This window comes from Marmota flaviventris, chromosome 19, assembly GCF_047511675.1.
Source record: "Marmota flaviventris isolate mMarFla1 chromosome 19, mMarFla1.hap1, whole genome shotgun sequence".
In the NCBI taxonomy this organism is placed as follows: Eukaryota; Metazoa; Chordata; class Mammalia; order Rodentia; family Sciuridae; genus Marmota; species Marmota flaviventris.
Genome location: NC_092516.1, coordinates 904255 through 924106, shown reverse-complemented (window position 1 = coordinate 924106; position 19852 = coordinate 904255). Strand labels below are relative to the sequence as shown.

The window sequence follows — 19852 nt, the reverse complement described above, 5'->3', positions numbered from 1 at the left end:
GGGCTGGGGGCCGGGACGTGCTCTTCGGGGAGCCCCCTTGACCACGGAACCCCGTCTAGGCCATCTCTGCCTCTGGTGACAGGTACGCCTGGAGGAAACCGAGGGTGAGCGTGGCCCACTGCAGAGCAGTGGCACCTCTGGCCACATGGCCTAGCAGTGGACGGCGTCAGAGCCACCTGAGCGTCCTCTGCGGCTGGGAGCCCTTGCAGGTCCCTGGAAGAGCCCCCCCAGGCACGCGGTCTGGCACCGTTAGTAAGTGGGCAGTATGTCCAGTGACCTCCAGGGTCACCTACAAACGACTCAGGGTTTTTGAGAGATGTGAACTCCAGATGTTTCCAGTGACTTGAGGATGAGACACACAGGAACCGAGACCCATGAGGGAAGAGCAGATCCCGTTTTCCACACCACTCTGGGCATAAAGCGGAGGGCGGGCAAGTCCCCTGTTCTTTCCGCCCGCTCTCCTCCGCCCGCTCTCCTCCCTGCCTACATGGGGCTGCTGGGGGGGGGCCTGGATTTGCATCTGTTCTGTGTGAGGGAGGTGAGACCCTCCAAAGAGTGACGGCTGCAGAGCCCAGGGCATCTGGCTCGCGCCTGGCTGTGCCCCCAGCCACCTCAGGGCATCGGCAGGAGCCCACCCAGACCATAGGCTCAGCGGGGGCAGGGGCTGTCCCTCCCACCAGCTCCTGGGCCACCAGCCCAGATCGTTTCTCACCGAGTGCTGGTGAGTCTCGAGCCCTGAAGACCAGCTTCTGAACGTCACCCGGGAGGAGAGTCAGCTCGGCTCTCTGTCCTGCCCGGGAAGCCTGCCGACTGCCCGCCGAGGTCCTGGCACACGGCATTCGGGTTAGGATGGTCCAAGCCATTTCAGCTTGAGTCCCATCGGATTTAAAAGATCTATTTCTCACTTCTGGAAGTTTCTGCTCACTTTAAAAATGTGAGAAATCTTCCTGTTTCTGTCCTTACTTCTGGAGGTTCTAGAAGTCACTCTTCAGTGACTGAATGACGGTGAGGGACAAGTCCTTAAGATCACACCTAGAGTTGGCCCTCGAGCCTCAGAGCCAGAGGCAGAGTGGAGTGGTGGGTGCCGGTCTGGGGGACTGTACCCGGTTAGTGTTTCACGGGCACAGAGTTCAGTCGGGGCGATTGGACAGGGACAGTGTGATGGTCACACAGCATCGTGCACGCACTTAATGCCAAGAACTGTGCACTTGAAAATAGTTCATGTGCTCCTTTTTGTGTGTGTTTTGCCCCAATAGAAAGTGCCAGCAGCAGCCGGCTGTCAGGGGACCCGCACAGGCCGCTTCCCGCAGGTCAGGAAGGGGGCAGTCCTGGGCGCGAGCTCAGTGACTCACCGTCTGGAACACGGTCTGGGACAGGAGACTGGCCGTGACTCTGGTGATGTCACTCTCGCCTCCCATCTTGCAGAGGATGTAGCCGTAGAGGTTGGCGGCTTGGAGCGAGATCCCGGCGATGACGAGGGCCTGGCTCGGCAGAGCAGAGGGGGCTGTGAGGGCCGAGAGAACTGTGCCTGTGCCACCCAGCCTGGCCCGACCCCGTGAAAGGACCCTGCCCGTAGTGACCAGCAGCACTGCCGGACGCCGCCCAGCCCTCAGCCGAGGTCATGCCATTGCCGTCCCATTTCACAGCAGGGAGCAGAAGTGCAGAGCGACTAAAGCTGCCCGGAGGCCACGTGTCCAACTCCACGGGGCATACGCTACACCTGGACGAGTCCCCAAGTCCTTAGACTAGACCACGGCAGTGAACACGCACCTCCAGAATGAAACTCCGACCTCGCAGGCCCGTCCCTACCTAGAGGGCCCCCCGTCCAGGCAGGGTGTCGTGTGTGGGTTTGTTTTTTAACAGACTCCTCCCTCGGCCGGACACGATGCTGCACTCCTGCACCCGGTCACCAGGGCCCAGTCAGGAGGAGGCGAGCGCAAGGCCAGCCTGGGCGGCCTAGCGAGACCGGAGCTGTGGCTCGGGTGGAGCAGGCCTGGGCTCCGTCCCTAGCACTGGGGGAGCTTTCCTGAGCCTGGGGACGGGGGGGAAGCTCAGCCTGCACAGGGCTCTGGTTCACTCCTAGCACTGCAAGACATCCACCTAATAAGAACAGAGCTCCTTTGTCACCAGCATTACCCATGAGAACCAAGGCCATCAACAACCAAGTGACCGTCAGATGAAGAATGGATGACGAGAAGCGTCTGCCATACTGTGGAATATTGTTCAGCCACAAAAAGGAATGACCTACGGATACCCGCTACAGCTGGGGCAGACCTTGGAAAGGTGCTAAGCCACAGAAGGCATCACAGACACCACGTATTATGTGATCTCATTTATAGGAAATGTCCCAGAATGGGCAGGTGCCCGGGGCTGGGGGAAAGGGACATAGACTAAAGGTACAGAGTTTGTTTGGGGAGGAAGAAGATGTCCTGAAATGAAGGTGGCGATGCTTGTACAACTCTAAGCTATTGAACTCCAAACTTCCCGGGGCCAAAATGTGCTGGGTGTGACTATCAACAGTGCCACCACGACCTATCAACCAATGACAATAGTGACAAAACCGCACTCCCACGGCCGGGCTCTGGAGAGCCAGGAGGTCCCGGTGTCCTTTACCAGCCACTTGAGCTTCAGGGAGAACAAGGTGCTGAAGAAAAACAGGATCCAGATCACGGGGCAGATGATGAGGCCGAGCCAGAAGATCCGCGCCTCGGCCTCCGTGGCAGCCGTGCTGCTCGGAGAGGCCTGTGGGGGCGAGGAGAGCAGCTTTCAAACCTGGCAGAAGGTGGGCGAAGGCCCCCTGTGGCTCTGGCCACGCGCTCATGTCGCCAGAACTGCTGCCCCCAACCCCGGGCACCGGGAGCGCCCCCGCCCCCCAGCACACCTTTCTGGCCTCGAAGATCCAGTGGCTCCTCCCGTCCTCGTCGATCTGGTTCCACCACCGGAGGCCCACCATGAGCCTCCCCGTCACGTTCTAGGAAGACGGAAGAGGACGTCAGCGTGCCGTGGCCAGTGCAGTGAAAGTCCCAGCCCGCGTCCAGCTTGTGCTGGGGACAGGCGAACACGGCAGCTGACCCTGGTGGCTTTCCAAATGGGCGTCCAAGGTTTCTGATCTCTAAGCGTTCTCTAAAAAGCGACAGACCCCCTGACTCACACGGACCTGTGACACACTCGTGTTATGGAGGCTTAGAATGTACGACGTGAATGCCACAGTGAGAACCTCACCAAAGTCCAAAGCCACACAGGGTGGCACCTCATCGTGGAGCCTGCGCACAACCAGAGCCATTTCCGAAACACTAGCAGCCCTTGTTCCTCTGATTAATTGTGACAGGCCTCAGAACTCGGCCGTTTAAACCCCAGCATCCGGGTCCCGTGTGCATAGGGGACGTCACCGCGGGGAGCAGAGCACACACATCTGGAGAGAGCGTCACCTGGCGAGGGGCCTCACCTTCACAGACCAGAAGTCGAAGGACAGGAGGAGCAGCACGGTGACGAAGCAGCCCACAAAGCTCTTGCTGAACCAGTCACAGCACACGTAGGTGACGATGGCACTCACTCGGAAAAACAGGTGGAAAAAGGTGGCCAGGGGGTGCCTAGGAGACAACCGGGAGGCGCCTTCACCCTGAGCCAGGAGGCCGCATTAAAGTCGGCCACATCAGGCCGCTGAGTGGCAGCGCCTGGGGGAATGTCCTCCCGACGCCTCTCGGGCGGAAGCTCACCCCTCCTTCTCAGCCCCCAGAGCGTCATTGTGGCCCTGGCTGCGTGTTTCTCTCCCTCGAAGAATCCAGTACTTTCCCCTAGTGGCCTCCAGGTCTCACTTGCCCTCTCCCAAACAAGGTCACCTTGGAAGTGAAACGTGACTGAGATCATTGTCTTCCCACCTCGCAGCCACAGGGCCAGTTCCCCTAAAGATGAAGGTCAGGTCATTCCACCAGGAACCCAGCAAACACGCGGCCCGCAGCGGAAGCCCCACGTCACGGGGGACGCCTGTTCCTGGAGAGCAGAATCGGTCACCACAGGAACGGCCGCTGTGACAGTTTGCCCAGCCGAGAGTGGCCTGAGCGGCGCTTGAAGGCAGACACTCACCTATGGCAGGTGGCTCTTGTGCCTTGACGCCAACCCACCCAGAGGCAGAGAGCTGGGAAGCGACGGCCCGCACCTGCACCCGCACCTGCGCTGCACCCGCACGGGCACCCCCACCCGTGCCCACACCCACACCAGCACCCACACGGGCACCCCCACCCGTGCCCACACCCACACCCACACCCGCACCCACACCAGCACCCATGCCCACACCCACACCCGCTCCCTCTCCCGCACCCCAACCGGCACCCGCACCCACACCGGTTGCTTCTGTTTTTTATCCTGAAGTCAACTGGGGTAACTTAAATAGGTCCCTACTTGTCCACGTTGGATGAAGGCCTGCGGGGGTCAGGCAGGCGATGGCAGTGGCTCCGAGAGGAGACCCTCACGGCCCCCTTTCTGTGTGACCCAATTTCCCAGGGCACAGTTAGAGGACAAAACTAGGATCAAGAAAGCTGCAGCAGGTGTGATGGCGCGGGGCAGTCAGAGCGCCATGTCTGTGATGGGTGGGGCCAGGAGGTGACTTCAGCACCAGGCCACCAAGCAGCCCAGAGCAGAGCGGCCAGGCCTGACTTGTGCCCAGAAGCCAGAAATGCAGGCCTGCACGGGACTGGAAGGAAATGACGGCATTATCTCAATAAAACACAGCCGGCCGCGTCACCGGCTTGCACACTGTCACAAGCCACCTCTGGATCAGTCCCCAGCACAAGCGGAAGGTGGTGAGCAGAGGCCATGGCAGAGCCACAGAGGGAAGGAGTCTGCTTGTGTCCCCAAGAAGAAGCGTGGCCAGAGGAAGCCGAGCCCAGGCCCCTGTGAAATCGGGGGTGTCTGGCTCCCCAGCAGCATCAGCCGGGCTCAGAAGCCGAGGTCACAGCGACTTGTGCATCAGCTACTCTGACCTCCCAGGGGGGCTGAGGGGGCCACGGCGCAGCACCAGCAACGCGCCAGAACATTCTCTCTGTGCCTGTCAGATTCTGGGCCGCCTGTGGCCTGGAGGAGGGCCAGCCAGGAGGTGATCCCGCAGGACTTCCAAACTCCGGGGGCCGCTCCCCCCTCTGGAGACGGCCCACGTCCTCTCTTGAATGTGCCTAATAAACCTCTGGGTCTCTGGGGGAAAACAGAACTTCCTGGAACTTTCCAAAAGATAAGGCTCAGAGTCTCTTGTGTGCTTTTTGCCTTAAATCTTCCTGAAAATTTTTTAACTGTCTTAATACAATTAAGTTCTAACTGCCTCGCCCCTTGGCCCCCAAGATGAACGAACCTCTCCCAGTGCCCGGAAGCTCCCGGGGGGACCAGGTTTCAGAGTCTTGCAGGTCACAAATGGGGCCCAGAGCCTCTGCAGGTGCGTTTGTCATGTTGAATCCTGTGGGAGACATGAAGACCACCGGAACAGCTGTCTCCTCTGGAGAATAACGTGGATGTAAAAGAGGAAAACCGATAAGATGAGAAAGATACGTTTACTGTAAAAGATGTCGGAGGCAGATCCAAGTGTGCACCCATCGGGCAAAACCGGGGAAGTTCGGGCATTTGAACAAATCCCCGTCCACCCACATTTTTTTTCCACCTTTTTCTTTTTTTGGCTGTGGTTTTCCCAAAATAAAATGCAAAAAGAATTCCAGCTGTGGGAAGGCTCTGGGTCTGTTGCTGACCGCCCATGACCTTACCTCCTACTGGACGGTGGTGTTGTTACTCCAAAAAAAGCCCCTGCCACAGGGTCCCAGGCCCATGTGCTCCCCTGCCGTGGTCCTCTGCCTTCCCGCCACCTCTGCAGTCCAGGTGCCCACACCTGCTGAACCCCACTGCCCAGTGCCCCTGGCTTCCACGTCACACCTGGGAGGTCACCCCTGGGAGGCAGATGGCCCTCCATCCCGAGACGCAGAGCCTAGACTGGCAGGGTTCCCGTCCTGAGCAGCTCTGCGGCCTGCCTGCACCGCCCCCTCGGTCTCCCCTGCTGTCAGACGGGGTGCCACAGAGCCGCGTCCCAGGACGGGGGAGCTGCGTGGAGGTGGCGCCCGTGAGGTGCTCTGAAACGGCTGCTCCCCATGGCTCGACACTGTCACCTCAGCCCACAGCTCACTCGAAACGGTTCCAGCGCCACACACTCAGTCTGCAGAGTTCCCCCTCTGACCACAACTTTCTCTCACGCCTGAGGGGCCCACTTTTCATCTCTGCGGGGATTCCCCAAGACTCCTGCCCCCCCATGGTCCCCCAGACGAGCCTCCTTTCTGCTCCCTTTAACAGGGGCACTTTCCGCCCAGCATCTGAAACCCCCCCTGCAGTAGGAGGACCAGGCAGGACCTGTTACTGCCCCAGAGGGGATGGCACCCGTGGAACGTCATGAACTGACTCGCGCTGCCCGGGGTGTGGGGGGGGGCCCTGCTGGGCTTTGTTTCCTCTACTGTAAATGCACTTCACAGCCCAGGGCCCTGGACACGCTGCCCTCCTCCTGGGAGACAGGGCTGAGGTCTGAAGCTGCGCGGGACACACAACTCAGATGTGGGGGAGACCTCACGTGATCTCCCCGCCCAGGACAGGGGACTCAGCCCAGGGCCGCTCTGCCACTCAGCTACATCCCAGCCCTTTTTAGTTTTTACTTTGAAACAGGTTCTCACAGTTGTGCAGACTGGCCTCAAACTTGCCATCCTCCTGCCTCAGGCTCCTGAGCTGCTGGGATCACCGCTGAGCACCACCACGCCCAGCCCCAACATCAGCTTTACAAGGGAAAAGCCCAGCTCTCCCCCAGGTTCAACACACTGCACCCCAGGGCCCACATCCGGCCTGTTTTTGGTAAATAAAGTTTTATTGGTCAGCAAAAAGGAAAATATTCACCTATAAAATGATGAAATTAGGCTCTGCCTGATCCAAGTCAACCCAAATGAAGTAACTACCCCCCACACTCCCTCCAGACCCCAAAACCCACCTTTAAAAGCTGTAGTGTGGGAGTTGCCTGAGGGGCAAAACCCGGGGGTTGTGCTAGAACTCAGGACACCTCATCTCTGGGGGCAGAAGAGGCAGGTCGTGACCAGGAAGGGGCCTGGGGACCTCTGGGTGCTGGAGATGCATGGGTGACTCAGGCATCAGTGCCCTTAGGTATGCTACCCCTTGATTTTTAAAAAAGTTTCCTGTTTAAAGCCACTAACCAAAGACAGATCTTTGCAAGTCACTCTAAAAATCATCCATGTGCTAGGAACCAGCAGCTCCTCAGCATTCATTCAAATGAGTCCAAAACTATGCCCACACAAAGAGCAACGTCCGCAGTTTACAGCGGCTTTATCCATAATCGCCCAAGCTCCGAGGCCCCTAAGAAGCCCTTAGACAGAGAAATGGAGCGACGGACAGACGTGGGATGTGGGACATCAGAGTTGTCAACTCGAGGCCCCCAGGAACCGTGCGCTCACGGCTCAGCAAGAGAAGTCATTCTGAAGGCCGCGTGCAGCGGGATCCCAACTCTCCCCACGTCTTGGGGACAGCAAAAAGACCAGTGGTCACCAAGGATTCTGAGGGGTGGGGAGAGGGAAAAGAGGTGGAACACGGGGGGTCTAGGAGGCCGATGTGCCCGCCTGTCGCATCCCAAGTGACGCACAACCCAAGGAGGGACCCTCACGGGAACCGTGGACTCCGGCTCATCAATGGCCATAGCTCATCAGTTGGAGCGCGTGTCCCCAGCTCATGCAAGATGCGACTAGCAGGGGCAGCGGTGGGGTGGGAGGGGCTCATGGGAACTGTGCTTTCCGCTCCGTTTTTCTGTAAACTGCTCTTAAAAATAGAACTAATGATTACAGTAAGGTGAGGGGCACAGGTGGGGTGGACGCCGTGTCTACACAGAGTGGACCGGGTCGGGGCACGTCAGCATTTATTCCAATGAACTGAAACCTTGGGGAAAGCCCCAGGGACGTTCACGCGGAGGCTCGGACACCGTCTTCCAGAAGCTTCTATAGCAGATTTGATCTGGGGCTGGGTCATCCTGATTTCAGTAGCGATGACCTCACAGATAGCGTTTAGGGTTGTCCTTTATTTTTTAATCACTTGGAAAACTGCACTCTGGATTTTCTCCATCTTGAACTCCTCACTCTGTTTTCAGTTCCGTCCCCTCGAGGCCCTCGGGAGCACTCTGCCGTTCAGTGTGGCACGAGTCTCAGGGACACATGCGTCATCGTCCCTTCCAGTCTACTCTGCTGGTAAGAGCGGCGGCTGAGAGGCGGGTGGGATCTGGAATGATGGAGAAGCAGGGGAGGGGGACGGAATGGGGTGAGAGGCGTCCACCCCCTGATAATGACCCAGCCTGGGCAGTGGAACATCAGGCTCTGTTCTCTGTACTTTTATGTAAATTTGAACTAAAAAAATAAAAATAAAAAGAGAAAGAATCAGAAGTGGCCTTGGCTTTGCCTTGAGGCAAGGAGCAGACCAAGCCCCCGGGGGGTAGGGGCAGGTCTTCTGGTGCCTCGGTGGCCCGTAAGTGGTGGAAAACAAAAAATTCAGACCTAAAAATCCCCAATTGAGCAACTGGTCATTACAACGAGATAAATGAGGAAAATTCCCTTTCTTCTGGGCTCACAGTTCCTCTGCAAAAAGGAAAGAGAGAGAGAGAAAAGACCCCCCCCCCATGGGGCACAAATACCCACCCTCCCGTCCTGGGCAGCTGGTGCGGTGAGGTTCCTGAGGTGGGTCCAGTGCCCGCTCCACCGCTGCTGGGCTCAGCCCCACACAGGGTAGGAAGCGCTTTACGCCTCGGGTCACCCCTCTGTGAAATGGGAGGGTGACATTTGCCACCTATGTCTGTCTGACCCTCTTGGGAGATAAAATACCCAGGCCATGTCCAACCCGCGGTCACGTGCGGTCACGTGTGGTGTGGCCGAGGCCACTCGACTCGCTGTTGGACTCAGTTGTGAAGGTTTTTGAGAAGGGAAGGCAGAGCCGGCAGGTGATGCCCTTCCTGGAAGTCTTTTCTTAGACCCATGTCTGCCCGCTGTTAAAAATGGGCCCCGGCTGCTATTTATTTCTCGGGCGCAGACGCCCACTCACGCTCAGGTGCTTTCTCTGCTGAGGGCGGTGCTGCAAGGAGGGGGACCCAGTCACCTGGCGGGTCTGCTTCTCCTTCCGCCGCCCAGCCGTGCCCTGCTCCCTGCCTGTGCCCACAAGGGCGGGTTCCGGGCTGTCAGGACGTCCAGGAGGAGCCCAGGGCTGTGTGCTGTTTCTGTTCAAAGGTCACACAGCAGAGGTCTGTGTGTGGAAGTGACTGAAAGAGCAGACTTCCCTCTGGTGGCCACAGTTTTCCCCTCTTGTTTCTGTTCTTTATTTCTTTTTAAAGAGACATCCCGACGGCCGGGGCAGGTCTGCTTGGCATCAGAATGCCCAGGGTCAGCTCAGCCGGCTCTGGGGGCTCAGCCCAGGCTGGGCCCCGAGGGTGGGTCCCCGCCTCCAGCGCAGGCTGCAGAAGAGGCGGCATTGCGGGTCCCCCCGGGCACAGGCCAGGTCGGGGCTTCCAGGCACTCCCTGACCCCGCTGGACCTCTGAACCTATCTATTAGCCACAGCTCAGAGTTTTCCAAAGAACCAAAGACAGGCGTTGAGAATGGCTGACAGGGACAGCAGAAGAGACATGCAGGGAGGTGGGTCATCACAGCAGCTTCTTTCTCAGTCTCTCTCTGTGGCTCTGTCCCTTGTGCGCCTGGGTGGAGTCCAGCTGGCATGCTGCGAGCAGCCTCGTGGAGAGGCCCATCGGGCCGGAACTGAGGCCTCCGGCCAACCGCGGAGCCTTTGGATGATGCCATCTTGGAATAGCTCCCCCCAACCCAGCAGAGCCTTTGGATGACGGCAGAGCCCCTAACTGCGACCTCCTGAGACCCGAGCCACAGCCCCCAGCTAAGCTTCTTCAATTCCCGACCTTGAGGCCCCAAGTGGGAGGACAGCGCTGGTCACCTGCAGCCGCTCAGGGGCCCGTCCGTCACCCAGCATTAGCTCTGCGGACACTCACGTGGAAGGGCTGGGACCCTGTATGTGCACGCTGTGTTTGTTGGGTGGTTTGGACAGGCAGAGCGCTCAGGACAAGGGGAGGAGACCCTGGGGGCAGCTGCCGTCCCCCACCTCTTAAAACAGGGGACTCAGGAAAGAGAACAGAGCAGAGGGCCCGGGACTGACCTTCAGAAGCCTGCCGCGGGGGTCAGCAGCAGCGAGGCCCTAAGGGCAGGCGGCACCTCAAGGAGGTAGAAGCTGGTCCTTGCTCCCACCTCCTCTGAGTGGGGGTGATTTTTTAGTTTTCTGTACTGCAAACAGGAAGCAGAATTCACCCACTCATGTGCCTTTTCACCTGAAGCGTTATCAGATTCTTCCAGAATCTGGCAGGTTCTGAAGACACCAAATATCAACTTGGGTCCTGGTCCTGGGAGCTCCCGTTTCCCCGTCTGCAAGATGGAGACATCCTGTCCTTCCTCACACTTCAGTATTCTGGAGTCGGGGTGCACCTGCTCAGGGGTGCAAATAGTTAGCATGGAGTTTGTCCCCACGCCCCCACCTCCCAAGAGCCATCACCGAGCCGCACATCGGAGGATGCTCGAGGTCTTGGGCACAAGGCCATTGTTGGTGGAAAACTGAGTGAAGTCATCGGCGCACATTCAGTCCCTGCCACAACCTGTCCTGTGGGAGTCCCCTAAACCGGCTTCCGTGTCCTCCTAGAACAGCCTGTGACATTTTAAAAGTATTCCTGCTTTCTAGAATAAAAGGATGCTCCAGATCCAGAGGAACAGGTTGAAACGTCCGCTCCACGAGGGCAGAGACCCCGCCGCCTGCTGCGCTGTGTCCCCTTCGCGGTCGGTGCCTGGCACACAGAGGGCATGAAATTTTTGCTGATTTAATGGAAATAAATGAATGAGAAGAGAAGGCAGCAGCGGTTCTGAAGAGGGTGTGGCCGGGATGCCCTGCAGCGCCTGGAGGTGCTCCTGCTGTCACCTGGGGAGTGTCTACTGGCGCTACTGGACGAGGGCCAGGATGGTGCTAAATGTCCTACAGTGCGAGGAACCGTCCCCAGTGAGGGGTGACCCAGGCCTAACTGCCAGCTGAACCCTGGAATAAAGGGGTGAGTGGGTTAGCTAGTCCAGGTCCACGCAGTCGAGCTGCTATCCAAACAAGCACCCAGGAATCAGCCAATGTCCCCTCCTTGTCCCCAAGGGCGTTCCGGATTATGTGGGTCACAATTTAGCAGAAACTGCCCTTCAGTGATTGCCAGCAGAGCTTATGCAATTCAATTCATGTGAATAAGGAATAGAAATAAGAGGAAGTGGAGCTGTTGTAGATGGAAGAGTTAATTTCAGAATTTGTGATGTTGTGCTCGGATCAAAGAGAACTGAAATCTGTCTAGTTCCCTGATTCTGTGGGTTATTTTCCTTGGTAATCATGAACCTTCCTTAAAATCAAACAGCTCTTGGTGGGAACTGCTTATGTGTCATGTCTTTATATTTTAAAATAACTTTGGAGAGCCAGGGACAACATTCCCCAAAGGCACAGGGGACAGGGGTCTTTAGAGTCCTCACTGAGCAAACAGAGCTCCTGAATCACAACAAAGAACCAGAGTTGTCATTCTGCTCAGCGTGTTGGAGCATGCCGTGTGTGCTCACTGGAGAGTGCTTGGCCGCGTGTGCTCACTGGAGAGTGCTTGGCCGCGTGTGCTCACTGGAGAGGCGCTTGCGTTGGTTTTTTGTGTGTGTGTGTGGGTGGGTACCAGGGACTGAACTCAGGGGCACTCAACCTCTGAGCCACATCCCCAGCCCTATTTTGTATTTTATTTAGAGACAGGGTCTCCCTGAGTAGCTTAGCCCTCACCATTGCTGAGGCTGGCTTTGAACTTGCGATCCTCCTGCCTCAGCCTCATGAGCCTCTGGGGTTACAGGCGTGTGCCACTGCGCCCGGCCACTTGTGTTGATTTCTGAGAATGACCAGCCACCAAGATGTCACCTGCCCCGTCTCCTTCCTTGCCCTCCCGCCAGCCTCTCTAGACTCAATGTCACACATAGAGGTGTTAAGAACACAACTTATCCACATCCAAATCCCAGACACAGAGAGGATCATTCCCACCCAGGGTCGATTTTGTCATCAGAGACGTTGTCATCAGAGACGCATCTGGAGATGCGCTGATTTCCATCACTGGGGGATGGGTACTTCTGAAATCCGGTGGGCAGAGGCCAAGGACGCTGCTAAACGTGCTGCCCAGTCTGCGCCCATGATAAAGAGGCATCTGCCCCCGCCCCGGGTCAACAGTGACAAGGCTGGGAAGCTGCTCGAGAGCAGGGGCACTTCTACACTCCTCATCTGCCCAGGAGAATCGGAAGTCCTCCCCAGGGGACGCGAAAGATGGAAGCCCCGTGTCTCCTGTCCCCAGAGCAAAGCTCATCCCCCAAAAGCAGAAACAACCCAACTCATCTAGTGTGAGTGGACAGACAGGGCCTGCGACCACAGGGAGGTCACTTCACCAGAGAAGGAACGAGATGCTGCTGAACACCCCGATCCTGGGGTGCAGTGTGCTAGGTGACGGGGGCCAACCGAAGAACACATGTCCTACAATTCCGTCTGTCAATGTCACTGGGCGAGGGGTGACCCAGAAGCTGGACGGCGTGACTTCTGGGTGGGCCTCTGAGGATGTTTCCAGAAGAGACTGGAGTCTGAATCACAGACTGAGAAAACCACATCCTGTCCCCCAGTGTAGGGGGTCCCTGAACACGCCTTGGGACTCGGGCTGGGACTCCCGGCTCTCAGGCCTTCAGGCTTGGGGTGGGACCAGCAGCAGCTTCCCCAGCCTCCGGCTTGTGAAAGACCATGGCCTCCTCAGCCCCATACGCTCATAAGCAGACCTCTCAGGATCAGTCTCTGTGTGTATATAAGCATACATCACAGGTAGCACGTTAGTATGATAACTTAAATACATAACTATTGTGTAGTTAGTATGTGATGACAACATGATACACAATAACACATAATATATGATAAATTGATAATAATTAGATATATAATTATAATAATAATGATAAATGATATATAATTGTATGTACTATGTTAGTATACTAATTGTACTAATGTCATTTTTACATATTATTTTAATCATAATGTATGATTGGAATAAACAGAATTTTCTGGTTGGTTCTCTTTCTCTGGAAAACCCTAACTAATACAGATTTCATTTGTATAAAGTATCCAAAACAGGCACATTCACAGGGACAGAAAGTGCAACGGTGGTTTCCAGGGCGTAGGGCAGGGGAAATGGGAAGTTTCTGCTCAATGGGTAAAGGATTTCCATCTGGAGTGATGAAGAAAATCCCAGAACTAGGTGGTGGTGACCGCTGCCCGATCTTGAGTGTGACAAATAGCACACTGATCTGCAGACTAACGAGAGTGGATCTGTGATGTGTGATGTGTTTCAGGCAGACACACACACGGACATGTCACCAAAACAGACAGCAAGGGAGAGGATAGATAAACGGCCACAGCCCACCTGAACTTCGCGTCATCGAAGGCTGCGCCCCCAGAGTGACCTCTGGAATGCGGGAAGTGGTTGCCGTCACCTGTCTGATGAGCGTTGATGACTGGAATGTATCAAGAACTCAACAGCCAGGAATGAAATACCTCAGTCAAAGACGGGCCACAGACTTGGGCGGACATTTCCCCAAAGACAGTCCACAAAGGAGCACCAGATACGGAGAGGGCCACCCAGCTGCACGTCCCCAGCCACAGGGAAATGCCATCTCAACCACAGCGAGTCACCACACACCCACCAGGATGGCGACCACCCAAACCCAGAAGATACGTGTCAGCAGGATGTGGGGGGACCGGGAGGCTGTTCACTGCTGAGACAACTGCCCTGGGTCCCTCAAAGAATTAAAACTGGAAGTGTCACACCCCCGGGCAGTCTCACTGCTGGGTCTCTGAATCACTAACAAAGCGCACCGCATGCGTACAAAGGGACCTTAGTCAGCCGTCAGAGGAAGGAAACTCCCACAGGAGGCAGCGGGAACGGTGGCCAGGGTGGGGAGGGAAAGGGAGGGTTGTTTAATAGGCGCAGAGGTTCAGTTTCACAAGATGACAACATTGCAACGATACCTAACACCACCAACGGCACAACGCAAATGAATCGAGACGGTAAATTTGTCGTTTTAAAAATCACAATAAAAAGTAAAAACAAAACAAAAGAAATAAAATTCCCTCTGGGGGAAACACTCGGAGCATGGCTGGTGTGTCCTCTGCCTGCCCAGCTGTGGTGCAGAATCACATCCTCCGCGGACCCAGGGACCCCCCAGCACAGCACGGCACCTCCCTGACGCAGACCCCGGAGGAGGAGGCAGGGAGCACCTCTCTGTCTCCAGGCTCAGCCCGGCACCTGCTCACGCTCACCAGATCAACTCCACAGCAACCACGTGGTGAGGTCAGGGGGCTACAAACAGGTCAAGGCCAGGCAACGGGACCTGTCCCAAATCACAAAGCCCGCAGCTGGTGAGGGAAGGCGTGCACTAGACTCCTGGGCTGGGCTGAGAACTTCCTTCCACCACCTGCCTCCAAAGTCAACAGGAATCGCAAGTTCAACAGGGATTTGCAACAGCGGTTCTCACTCTGGACTAGGGGGGCTTAACTTTCTTGTATTTTGCTATTCCAATTAAAGTTTGATCCTTTTTCTAAAATGACACACATAAAAAATTAGATAATAGTGTTCAAAGGGTTTCAAATGGCTGCTTGTTTTCAGGATCTCCTCATCTAAGAACCAACTGCGAGCTCTTTTTAAATGTATGTCCCCTGGGAGTCTGGTTGTCAGTCCAGGGCCACCCCCAGGGATGCGCTGGGACACAGAGGACTCTGGGTTGGAGGCGCCCAGACACACAGATTGTGGGCTGCTGCCTCCCAGATCTCTGACTGAGGACTCCTCCGGCTCCTGTCCCCTCCGCCAGCTGCCCACTGAGCCTGGCCACTAGAGTGTTCCACCACGACCTAACAGAAGGACCACTCTGGGGTCCACACCTTTGTCTCCTCCGGGTCACCGGATCAGAAGCTCGAGTGTCACCCTGACCAGGGCAGGCTGATTCTCACTCCGGGCCTCTTCTGTCCACCACCCCTACCGGAGCCCTGGCCTAAGCTCCCAGCCTGTCCTCCATCCTGCGGGCCTGCCCACATCCCTGCCCTGCCCACAGCCGTCTTGATGGTGGAGCTGGAGAACCACACCGTCCGACACGCAGCCTCGTGTGGCCGTTCACATTTCAATTAACTAAAGGGAAATAAAATCAAGTGTTCTGCCCCTTGGTCACACGAGGCCGTTTTAATGCTCAATGCCACAGGCATGGAGTGGCCCCATACCAGAGAGTGCAAATAGAGCACATGTCCATCCTGCCAGAAGTTCTAGTGAACAGAGACGTCCTAGAACTTGTCTTGTCAGCCCTTAGGGGTCTGGACCCGGCCACTAGCCAGCGCCTCTGGTCTGGAGCCACAGGGAACCACCCTCACCACCCCAAACTCACGGTCTCACCTCCAGGCCTCTGCACGGACAGCCACCTTCCCTGACCCCTTAAGGGCCCCCAAGCTTCAGGTCCCAGCTCAGCTGTCACCGCCCCCTCCAGCAGGATAACGGCCCAAGCTTCTGCTCATCAAGCGGTTAAAGCTCCAAGTTGCGGCAGCCTGGGTGCTTACCCCCCGCCCCACACCGTGGCTTTTAAGTGGAGGCGCTTCCCAGAGGCCACTTGGGGGTCTGCAGAATTTACTGGATGCTCCTGGATCTGGTGAGTAGAGGCCAGGGATGGAACCATGCCCAGGGATGCTAAAACGTCCTGCGATGCCCGGGACGATTCCCACGACAGAGAAGGATCTGGCCCCAAATGACAGGTATGTTGAGGTCAAGCAACCCTGCCCCGAACTTACAGCTCCGTAAGGCAGGACCCTCGTCTCCAGCCACCAACCCAGTCAGGCCCACGGGAGAGTCTCACCGAAAACTGAACACATGAGCTTAGCTATCCGGTAAGTTTCTTTACCAGAATTCTAGCTCTCTTACTGGGCCATTCTTCAAATCACTGGTCGTCACAGTCAGATGAGTAACACCCCCCCACACAATAAGTAGGTCCTAATCTCTGGAACGTAGCCTTATATGCCAAAAGGGACTGTGGGCCTATTTATTTAGGGATCTTGAGAGGATCCTAGATTGGCCTGGTGGGCTTCAAAGCCACCAGTAATCTCCTTTTTGGAGAGAGGTACAGAGAGACCATAGGCACACACAGAGGAGTAGGTCAGGTAAAGGTGGCCCCACAAATGCCCACAGCCACCAAGAGCTGGAAAAGGCAAGGAGTAGGTTCCCCCCCCCCGCCCCCCGGCCCAGTGCCTCCGAAGCGGTTGGACGGACCCTGCCGACACGTTGGTTTCAGCCCAGAAAACCTGCGCGTGGACCTCTGGCCTCGAGAGCTGCAAGAGGACCAACTTCTGATGTTTTAAGCCAACGTGTTTGGGAGAATGTGTTAGTTACTATAGGAAACTGATGGAGTCTATTCTACTCTGGGGTTATTGGATCTAAATCAGAGAACTGAATGTAAAAAAAAAGATTTTGAAAGGAATGGTATTGGGCATAGAGGTGTAGCTCAGTGGTAGAGCACCCTCCTGGCATGCGTAGGGCCCTGGGTTCAATGCCCAGTGCTCCAAAAATTAAATAATAATAAAGATGATGATGAAGAAGAATGGCATTGGGATACCAGGGCCCCTGCCTCTAGGCTGTGAATATCTCTAGATGCAGCAGGTGCTTGGCTGTGCGCAGCCATGTTCATGGGTCATTTCCCTGGTCCTACTGCCTGGGACAGGCGGGTGTGACCTGACCCAGGCCAAGTCTGTCTGGCCAGAGCTGAGCAGGGACTGGAAGAAAAGTCAAGCCCTCCTGCTGGTACAGCCTCCTGCCCCCCGCCCCCCTCCACTGCCCCCTCCACTGCCCGGTGGCCCCGGTGCTGTCTCCCTGACCTTCTGCCACAGCCTCGGGCCTTTGCCCTCTCCTCCCTTCTCTTCCTCCAGAGTCCCCAAGGCTGACTGCTCCTCTTCATCCAGGTCTCAGCTCAAAGGCCACCTCCTCAGAACTTTCCCTGTGGCTCTCCTTCCCCACCCTCTCACATCCTATAATTACCTCGTCAATCTCTTTGTCAGACTGACCGTTCCATGTCAGCACACACCTGTCCCACACTGCAGGCTCCGGGGGTCAGGGATGGTCTCATCTGTCCACAGTCTGTCCCCTGGCCCACAGTAGGTTCAGGGATATTTGGAATGGATGGAGGGATGGTGGTAGATGGGTGGACAGGCGGATGGATGAATCTGCGGCTTTGGCGCCTGTGTGCCCAGAGCCCAGTCCCAACATACCTGATCTTGGCTTTCCTAAAGGCCAACTCCTCTTCATTGCCAAAGTCCAGGGACACGTCCTCGGTATCATCTACCAGGGCCTGGGGACATCAGGGCCGATGGAGGGCAGGCCCCGCTAACCACCACCGGTTCCGCACCCCGGGACTGGTCTCTGCGCGCCTCTTTGGTTCCCCAGCGATTCCTTGGAGACCTGAGGCCTCCTGCTGCCTCCTGCTCACGGGCCCAGCGCAGCCTTAGGCGCTGGGGTTGGTGCCTCCCGGCTCCTCCCGGCCTCCCGCCTGCGCTCCCGCCGCCGCCTCCCGCTCGCCATCCCCTGCCCGCGGTGATCTCTGCACTCCTACCTGCTTCATCCTCCCGGGAGCCCACAGCCCAGGATCCAGGTCCGCCCGTTGCCACCGAAGGTCTCGGGTGCCCCGGGCTTTAGCCTCGGGAACGCGCAGGGGCTGGGAGGCCCGGGAGCTGGCCCGGGAGCTGGCCCGGGAGCTGGCCCTGCAGCGGGCCGGGGGAGCGCAGTGGCCGGCTGGGGAGGGGCTCGTTCCCGGGCTCGGCGGGGAGGGTCCTGCCGGAGGGGAATGCGCCCCAGCCCCGGAGCGCAGGGGCCAGGGCGGGTGCCAGGGGAGGGGACAGGTCCGGGGGACCCAGGACAGGGATCCTGGGAAGAATAGTGGGGTCAGGAAGGTTGGGCACGGTGCAGAAAGGAGGAGGGAATGGACGGACGTCAGAGCCTGGCAGCCGCGTTCAGGGGCTCAGAGGATCCGCCTTAGGAAACGCATTCCCAGGCCTGGCCCGGTCCCCACGGATGGCGGCCCCGGAATCTGCCTGTTCCCAGGGACCCGCTGCAGCCTCGCTTTGATTTGCAAAGGCTGTGAGAGCCCGGAGCACGCGCAAGGCGCCCGGAGCGGGAGGGGGTGGGTGGGGGGTGCGGGTGGGGGGTGTAGGTTAGGGGTGGGGGTGGGGGAGGGGTGTAGGGTGGGGTGGGGTGGGGTGGGGGAGGGGTGTAGGGTGGGGTGGGGTGGGGGAAGGGTGTAGGGTGGGGTGGGGTGGGGGAGGGGTGTAGGGTGGGGTGGGGTGGGGGAGGGGTGTAGGGTGGGTGGGGGGTGGGGGTGGGGGGTGTAGGTTAGGGGTGGGGGTGGGGTGGGGTGGGGGCCACCAGACACTTTGAGCACCACTGGCTATTATTAAAGAGCATTTCCCAGGAAAGGTTTATCATCTGAGGGTCTTTCCTGGCCCAGGACAGGTCACTCCCCCTCCTGCAAGCCCTCTCCCCCTCCTGCCCTCCCACTGCGCAGAGGCAAGCTGAGGGTCCAGGTGCTAAGGCCACAGCCTGTTGCTCCCTCTGCCTTGGGGCAACAGTTGGCCCCAAAGGCACGTGGGCCCCAGCTCCCCCCTGTCTGCCGCTGGCCACCGGTGGGTGGAGTCGGAGATGCTTTATCTCTGATCCCTGGACTGGACCTGGGGGCTTTCTGCCTCACCTCCACCATGGCCATTCCTTTAGCTGACCTTCAACTGGCCTGAGGGGGTATGGAGGAGGAAGTGTCCTCAGAGGACGACAGGCCAGCCTCAGGAGCCAGGCCCCTCTAAAGGTATTTCCCAAGCCATGTGGCAATTCTGGTAGCTTCTAAATGTACCTCCACCCAGGTGCCACAGAGACCTGAAGTCAGGCTCTGCGGGTGTTTCCAGAGCTCCCAGGTGTGGGTAGCCGCGTGAAGACCCAGTGCTCCAACCTGATGCTTCCCACACTGGAGGGTGGACTCAAGGGCCTGGGGCAGCCTAGAGTGTGGGTTCTGGCTTCCCCCAGCTGCCAGGTGGGGCCAGGGCTGCAGATCTCGGCAGCACCGGGAGCTGTGAGGATCTAAGCCACTGGGGCCTGGATTTCTAGAAAGTCCTACTGACTCCTCCTGCCCAAAGCTGGCTCTGGGCACACAGGGTCAGACAGAGGAACCCCGTCTCTCCTGCCCCCCGTCCCCCACAGCCCAGGCTGGGATACCGGAGAAGAAGTGTTCGCAGCAGGGGTAGGTGGAGGTGAGAAGCCGTTGTAGAACATTTAGGGGCTTTTCCTCTGACCCTGAAAATCACCAGCTGCTGGTGTCTGTTGAGTTGGGGTGGGGAGGTGGGAAAACCCCCTTGGAAGCCCCATTTGGGGCCAACTGACATTCTCAGCCACGAGGTTGGGGATACCTCAAAAACAGCCACAGACTTACCATCCAAGATAACCCTGCAAACACGAGGTCCGCCCCTCGCCCCGCGCCCCCCACCCTCACCTGGCCGAGGGCTGAGGATGCAGACTGTGGATGGGTACAGAGAACCCACCTCTGATCACAAACTGCTGCAGGGACCTTACCTGCTAGAAGGTGGGGTTCAGGTCCTTCCTGACTCTCTGGGGGCGGCTTGAGAATCTGCTTCTCCTAAGGCCCGGGACACGA

The 19852-nt window shown here is 57.6% G+C and overlaps 1 protein-coding gene across 1 annotated transcript; it reads right to left on the bottom strand.

The window, feature by feature from the left end:
- Positions 1-34: 34 nt before the first annotated feature.
- Tvp23a (trans-golgi network vesicle protein 23 homolog A) lies at positions 35-17816 on the bottom strand. Its single transcript, XM_027940428.2, has 7 exons — positions 17771-17816; positions 17430-17509; positions 3446-3590; positions 2882-2971; positions 2614-2742; positions 1353-1481; positions 35-88 (listed from the first exon to the last, which is right to left on the bottom strand). Exons 1-7 carry the CDS (start codon positions 17777-17779, stop codon positions 56-58), a joined length of 615 nt encoding a protein of 204 aa, XP_027796229.1. The 5' UTR covers positions 17780-17816; the 3' UTR covers positions 35-55.
- Positions 17817-19852: the final 2036 nt, after the last annotated feature.